Below are 7,100 nucleotides of genomic sequence, written 5' to 3' on the forward strand. Positions count from 1 at the left end.
TTCTTTATGCGTGCTATCTTGTGATTCGCATATCAAAATATATTTTGGATGATCATAAATATGGAATGGGGAGCCTTCGGCGATAATGGCTGTATAGATCATCTCATCACAGAATTTGATAGGGATGTTGATCGTGGATCCATCAATCCGGGTAAACATCTGTAAGTTCTCCCTTTTATGGATATTTTATCTTATAAATTCAAATGTGATTAGAAATTTATTTTCAGTTTTATTGAAATGCGACTGTCATTTAAAAGTTATAGAACACTTAAGTTTTGAAATTTAAAGCTTTGAAAAGATGATTTCTGGGATGTACTTGGGGGAGATTGCGCGATTTGTTCTTGTGAAACTTGCAAAGGAAAAAATGCTCTTCGATGGTGATTATGAAGCCATTTCAAAGCCAAACTGTTTTCCAACCAAATTTATCTCTGATATTGAGGAGTTCGTTTTTTTTCCCATATTTTTCATACCATTTGTGCATAGTTTTCATGTCATTTAAATCAGACTTTGGAAGGAAGGTACGGTAAAATTGAAACATCTGTTTATCTCTTATTTGGTTGTTCATATTTCTGTATTTAGCTGACTTGTAAGATATGAATAAATATTAAAAAAGACCTAGTTCTTTTTTTGTTATTTCTAATGTTATTTTTAAAAATGTTCTGTATAGATGACCTATTCAGGCAAAAAGGTCTTGGAGATTTACGAAGAACGCTTCAAATTCTACAACAGATCGGAATAAATAAGATAAGTGATAGCGACTGCCTTCATGTTGCTTACGTTTGCGAAGTAATCAGCACTCGGTACTTTTTTTCTTATTCTATTAACCTATTTTTCCATTTTGTTTTTTGGTCATTAATTCATAATTTAAATAGTTTTATCCATTCATCTTTCTGTCGTTCATTTCGTATCGTCTTATCGTTTCTTCGTATTCGTTTCTTCGTGTCGCATCTTCATATCCTTATTTTGGTATCATCTTACAAAAAAAATATGCAACTCTAAGTGACATTGTTTATTGTGACATTTTTCAAACTAACCGAATTATTACTTCATACATTCTCTTGGATTTTATTCTTTGCCCGAAAATTTTGGCTTAAAATGTATTGTAAATCTTTAACAAATAAATTAGTAAGAAATAAAAATTAGGGACTATAAATAATTTGATAAATGCTAATCAGTTAAACCAAATTTTAATATTTAGGTTAAACCTTTGTGAGTTAAACGAAGTTTTTCCTTACCAGCACATTAATTAGTTTTAACAAAGTAAGCTGTTTTTAGGGCTGCTTATCTCACTGCAGCTGGCATATCGTGCATTCTGACTCGTATGCAAAAGAAGTTTGTAACAGTAGGAGTGGATGGATCGGTGTATCGGTTTCACCCGAAATTCGACAAAATTCTCGATGCGAAAATCAATGATTTGTTGCCAAAAAATCTTGATGTATGATCGAATTTGCTGCTAATTTTTAGTTTCTTATAATTTGAACTTTTTTCTCTTTTAAATTTCAAAAAATTTCCAGCTGAATACAGGCAAATTGTCTTTCGTCTCTTGTTGAGGTATAGCGCTCTCCTATTATTCATTATTATTCAAAGTAGTCAAGTTGAAGAGATAGCCTCTATGTAGTAGTGAACACCTTTCGTTATTCGACCATGAGAAGTTTGAATTTCGTTAAAAATTTCACCGAGGAAGCTTTTTCAGTACCAACTGATGCTGTCAGAAGATGGAAGCGGCCGTGGAGCGGCACTCGTTGCTGCTGTTGCCGATCGGATTAGAAAAGAACATGGATAAACTATGAATAATTGCTGAGACAGAACACTATCAATATTATCGGCGAGATTACTGATAATATTTTGATGATATTATTTCAAGTAACACATTGCTAAACTTTGCAATTGCTAATAAATTCTCACCACCTTTATTTTTTGAAAAATGTTTTTATTTACATTAATAAGACGCGACCTCTTCGCTAGTAGATCGTTTCATGAAACCAGCAATTCGTTCCATATCTTTTATTGATTCACTCATTTCTCAGTTCACAAATACCAGTCTCTTGATTTTTTATTTCCACCACCACATTCTTCAGGAATTAGAAATAAAATTTCCTTCCCCAGTGGATTGGCATTATATACAAATGGGCAAATACTAATATAAATGAATATTCTAGGAAAGGAAAATTTATATTAGTAACAAATATTAAAGACATATTTTTACTTGAGTGTGATAACGGTTGCTCATTAAAAGAGCGCTTACATCTTTGAAATTAAAGGATTTCTTCCACTTCACCTTCTGTTTCCCATTTTTCTCACTTCGACCAATCCAAGTTGAGTTTCGAAATTCATCTTCCTTACCAGCAAATTTCACGAATGACGTGAGTAGCATTAAATTCATATTAAATTTGTGCGAAAATTTAATGAATTACAAAAAAATTTAGAAAATGACACGATGAAATCAATTAAAATCACTAATGATGCTGGATAAGATGATATCTACTGGCCATGCTACAAGAAAAGGATTCACGACAATCTTTAATCAAAGATATTTTTATGAAGATACATTAGCCGGTCGGGAATAGCTGTGATCACATGAGGAATTGTGATATTTTTTTAGAAAGTAGCAGGTCGTTAACGAAATTACCGCTTGATCGAGATGAGAAGAGTCATAAGAAGTCGAAGAACTGATGTAATCAGCTCACAAATCTGAGATTTATATGGCACTCGGGAAATATCAAAGAAATGTTGAGGAAACTACTGATGAAATCAAATCACCCACTACATTACCCTCTGATATCGAAGATGTAAGAGGGAAATCCAATGTCATATCAGTTAAAAATGTTGATTTAATGTTTTCCATTCTTTTCCATACGCCATTTATGTGACGGACAAAAGGTCTTCTGATTTATAAAGCAATAAAAAAGCAAGCAAAAAAATGAGGCAACAAACTAAGCAGAAAGAGAAGTGAATGATTTACCGTTGTCTGCTTAAATGAAGCAATTGATCAACAATTAACGCTTTTGCTACCATCATAATTACGAGATGGAATGGATTCTGAAAATATCATTTGCATAGCACCAATTCTTTTGCATGAAATTCGGCTTCGATTATGCAAATTCCCATTTTTTTTTTGTCTCGTATCCTTCAGCCACCGGTTCGTTTATACGAAAAAATAGCAAGAGGAATTGTGGTGGTGTGTTTCTTATAAGTGGTTATTTTAAGTTTTCAACATTTTGCGCAGAGATATTGATTTAAAACATAGAGCGGAATGTTTGTCATTTTATATATATGGTTCATAAAATAAATAAGACATAAATGTATATAAATTGTTTTCAGTAGTAAGAAATTTATGCGGCTGGCAGCTATTTCACTCATTTTAATCAATTATTTGATTGAATTAGTAAGCTTTTACTCGTTTACTTCATCTATTGCAATTTCAAGTCTACGATTAATTAAGAGTAATTAAGGATGCCTTTAGGAAACTTTCATCAATAACCAATGAAACCACATGATTTTGTGGGTTTCTTAATAGGTTTTCTAGTTTTTTTTGATCAAAAAAATACAGGAAAAATTGAATATCCGGTAAGTTGGAAATGTTCATAACATGGGTCCTCTCATATTTCGAGTATTTCCTATATGCGCGGTTAAGAGTTTTCTCACATTTCAGTAGAAGTTTCTGTAACTTGCAAAAACCCCAGTGTTATTAACGTGCGGCTGAGAATCGTTTTGTAACTAGTTAGGGCTTTCTTCGATTAGTCTGCCACTGATTACTACTCTTTTTAAAACCACTATCACTGAGCTGGAATTCTGACATTAAAATTAATCCTAATTAACAATGAACTAAATATATGTAGTTCATGTGAAGAACTTTTAGCATTATGTTCTGTGCCAGAAAGATATCAAGCCATCTGATCTGAGTACTTCATATGAAATCCGAAGAATTAGGCGATCTGAAAAGCGTGAACTTGCAAACGATATCATAGAAGGTCCACAGGGAAAGAAAGGACCACGGGGTCCACCAGGTCCGACAGGTCCCCCAGGAATACAAGGCGACAGAGGGCCGCCTGGTCAACAGGGTCCGCGTGGTCCACCCGGTCTGCCTGGCCCAAAGGGTAAAAGCAAAAGAAACTTCGGTAAACTTTTCCTATTAGATGCGTTCTAAATAATTTTTCCTTTTCCAATTCTCTCGAAGAAAATCTGAAAGAAAAAATTTCCGGTTGATTGTCGCCCCTCGAGATATTTGATAATTCTCAAAATTTACGAACCTAGCTAGAGCCCATTATAATTGAAAATATTTTTTTAAGAAAAACCGGTATTGGTGGGAATAGCAGTGGGTGCGTTGTTTGCGTGTTCACTTGCATTGGTATTCTTCCTTCTATCTGCAACCAGAGTAATACTGGGAAGTTCCAACGACGCTGAGGAAGAGTAACCCAAGTGGTAATGATCCAACAATGATGGGTTGATACTACCATACACACCAGGAAAAAACCAGTTAATGCTTAGCAATGGGTACAGTCAGTTTGATCCATAAAAGTTATTTACTACTCTGCAAAAGTTTCATGTCATATTTCAAAACCATTTGAAGTAAAATATTTAAATGAAAATGTTGATTAAAGAAACACTGATAATAATAACAACAAAACATTGATACTTTTTGATAAAAGAAAAGGAAGAATTTCACAAGGAAGATTAAAATTCAATTTCTTTCTTTTGGAATCCGCCACTCAAACGATCAGAAAATGTTGATCATGAGACGATTCATTTTTCCACCGCTAAGCATTCCTCGAAATATCTCACAGCGCTTATCATTTCCCGAATGCCTCAGGAAAAACATTTAATCATTATGAAAACTTATATCACTATAAAAACCGAAATATTTAGCTGAATGTGGTATTAGTGAAAAATGATGTCCTTACCGTTAGTCCAAAATTAATGTTATATTATTAAGGTTAGCCTTAACATAATTTGGAAAAATTTAATTATATTCGATTCTTCAAAAATATAAATACAAATCAGGAAATCTCAACTGAATCAGATGAGCCCGCTTTCATTCTCCAAAATGACTACGTTCAAATTTCCGACAGTTTTCTTTTTCAACTCGACATATGCACTTTTTCCATCTCCCACTGCATTATCATCGATGCCTGGCAACGTCGATTTAATGTTATTCGGCTTTGATCTAAAACTTCGATTACAATTGTTATCGTTCGCAAAAGAAGTTGTGAAGTGATTAGAAATGATCAAGTAAATATGATCTCTACTCCTCAGCATCTAGATTATATTTTCAGATGGCTATTTATTTTAGATTTTCTTCATCCCTCTTCAGATTTTTGGTCAATAAAATGTTTAAAAAGACTTGAAATGTCATCCTGAGATCAATAAAAACAGCGAAAAATGAAACTTACACGGGGAATACAATAGAGAATGTTTTCGTTTTCTTGAAAATATAATAAATTATAATGAATATAATAAGCAGAAGTAAAATAGCACTAGCTGTGATGAGATACTTCAATTCCTCATATTCCATCAATCCAGCAATGCATTCGTTTATCCCTGTCGGCACATTTTACTTTCTTTTCGTTCTTCTCTGAGCATTTCCCATAATTGACAAATGTATGCAAAAAAAAGGAAGTGCAAATTTCTTTGAGAGTTTGCTAAGACTTTTCACAAATGACAAGAAAGTTGAGCTACAAGGCAGAGGTCAAGGCAAAAATTATTCGTAGAATTAAATACAAACCCCATTTTGTAACCATGACCTAATACAGAAAGATAAGGTGGTTTTATTCGTTTAAACTGGATGAAATGCTAAGCAATTTATTATTCAGGAAACAGCACAATAACTTCAATCGCATCAGGGTAAACTATGTAAACTATTTGGCTATGACCCGCTTCTAAACCTGAATGAGTACCCGAATCAACGATACTCAAATTAGATTTCTTTTTTTCATATGTCTAAAGAGAAGTTGTCGGATTAACGAAATTAAAGCTATGTTCAAGCAAAAATTTCACAATATCCAACAGACGGGACAGACGGGATGACGAAATCTTGCAAATAAAACTAAAGCAATGAAGAGAATACACGCTAACAATGGACAGCATAACATAAAGACATTTCAGTATCTACACCATGGACAATGATATCCATTATACCTACACAATAGACAATACCAAAGGGCAGCCATACCTCCATGATAGCCCCGATGGAGCTTACAAAATTCCCTAATTCTTGTGTATATGTATATACATAGATGTGCACATATAAGAAAAAATCTTAAACAGTTTAGTTTTTACAACCAAGTAGACAATACATCCTCCATGACTGAACTATAAACAACGACATCTTCGCATATCTGCCACCACTGGACAACAAACTACGATATTCTTTCTATTCGCTAAATACATTTCGCGTAGTATATCTTCAACTCAACGACTTATCAACTAACTAACAGTCAAATTATTATCGAAGGCAACAACAACAAATTTGTTAGTTGATCATATTTCTTGGTTATCGTATAACTCATTTATCATTGTTTACCAATTCATCGTGTAATATATACATATATATTTTACACCTTTTTTTGTTGTTAACTAGTAATATTGTGCAAGAACAGTATTACATCCCGAATAAATCTATATCGCTGAAAAACGAATTCAACAGATTAGCTTTCCCGACAGTGAGTGTTAAAAAAGACCTTTCACAAATGAATATGTTGATAGCTTCAGTGCAACAAATCAAAGTAGGCGTATAATATGGACTGTAAGCTGAAAGACAGCACAGCCTCGCTTATAGGGCAGTATCCATGCCAACATTTTGTCAGATGCGTTATCATCGATCTGCTTACAGTGGACTCATGGAACGGTATCAACTGTTCAATTTACAAACATGCTTGGAATGAAATTTATCTCTGATGTATATCAGAGAATGAAGGCTCATCTGTTATCACGGTAGTTAATTTCATTTCAGCTGTACCAAGATTGATGGTTATCAGTTCAAACAAAATTGATAGCAATTACATTTGATTTTAAACTGCTACAGACTGGCCGGTATAATTTACTTAATCATATTTGGAATCCATTTGGGATCGAAGCTGCTGACAACAAATGATAACTCAGTT

At 33.5% G+C, this 7,100-nt stretch overlaps 2 protein-coding genes across 2 annotated transcripts; both read left to right on the forward strand.

Moving 5' to 3' along the window:
* Positions 1-60: 60 nt before the first annotated feature.
* Positions 61-1,802, forward strand: LOAG_01380 (hypothetical protein; the record flags this gene model as incomplete). Its single annotated transcript, XM_003136919.2, has 5 exons — positions 61-161; positions 289-441; positions 681-800; positions 1,276-1,435; positions 1,694-1,802. The coding sequence occupies 5 exons, from the start codon at positions 61-63 to the stop codon at positions 1,781-1,783; spliced, it is 624 nt and encodes a 207-aa protein (XP_003136967.1). The 3' UTR covers positions 1,784-1,802.
* A 1,525-nt stretch (positions 1,803-3,327) lies between these two features.
* On the forward strand, positions 3,328-4,543 carry LOAG_01381 (hypothetical protein). The gene is made up of 3 exons (XM_020445724.1): positions 3,328-3,385; positions 3,860-4,097; positions 4,290-4,543. The coding sequence occupies exons 1-3, from the start codon at positions 3,335-3,337 to the stop codon at positions 4,412-4,414; spliced, it is 414 nt and encodes a 137-aa protein (XP_020303849.1). The 5' UTR covers positions 3,328-3,334; the 3' UTR covers positions 4,415-4,543.
* The last annotated feature ends 2,557 nt before the right edge of the window (positions 4,544-7,100 follow it).

This window comes from Loa loa (assembly GCF_000183805.2).
Source record: "Loa loa unplaced genomic scaffold supercont3.77, whole genome shotgun sequence".
Classification (NCBI taxonomy): domain Eukaryota; kingdom Metazoa; phylum Nematoda; class Chromadorea; order Rhabditida; family Onchocercidae; genus Loa; species Loa loa.

Bases quoted from the DNA above. Each gene is read 5' to 3' on its own strand.
- LOAG_01381 (XM_020445724.1), top strand. From the start codon at position 3,335: ATGCGGCTGGCAGCTATTTCACTCATTTTAATCAATTATTTGATTGAA. The intron at 3,386-3,859 runs GTAAGCTTTTAC...AAGAACTTTTAG, and splicing joins TCAATTATTTGATTGAATTA to CATTATGTTCTGTGCCAGAA. The intron at 4,098-4,289 runs GTAAAAGCAAAA...TATTTTTTTAAG, and splicing joins CGGTCTGCCTGGCCCAAAGG to AAAAACCGGTATTGGTGGGA.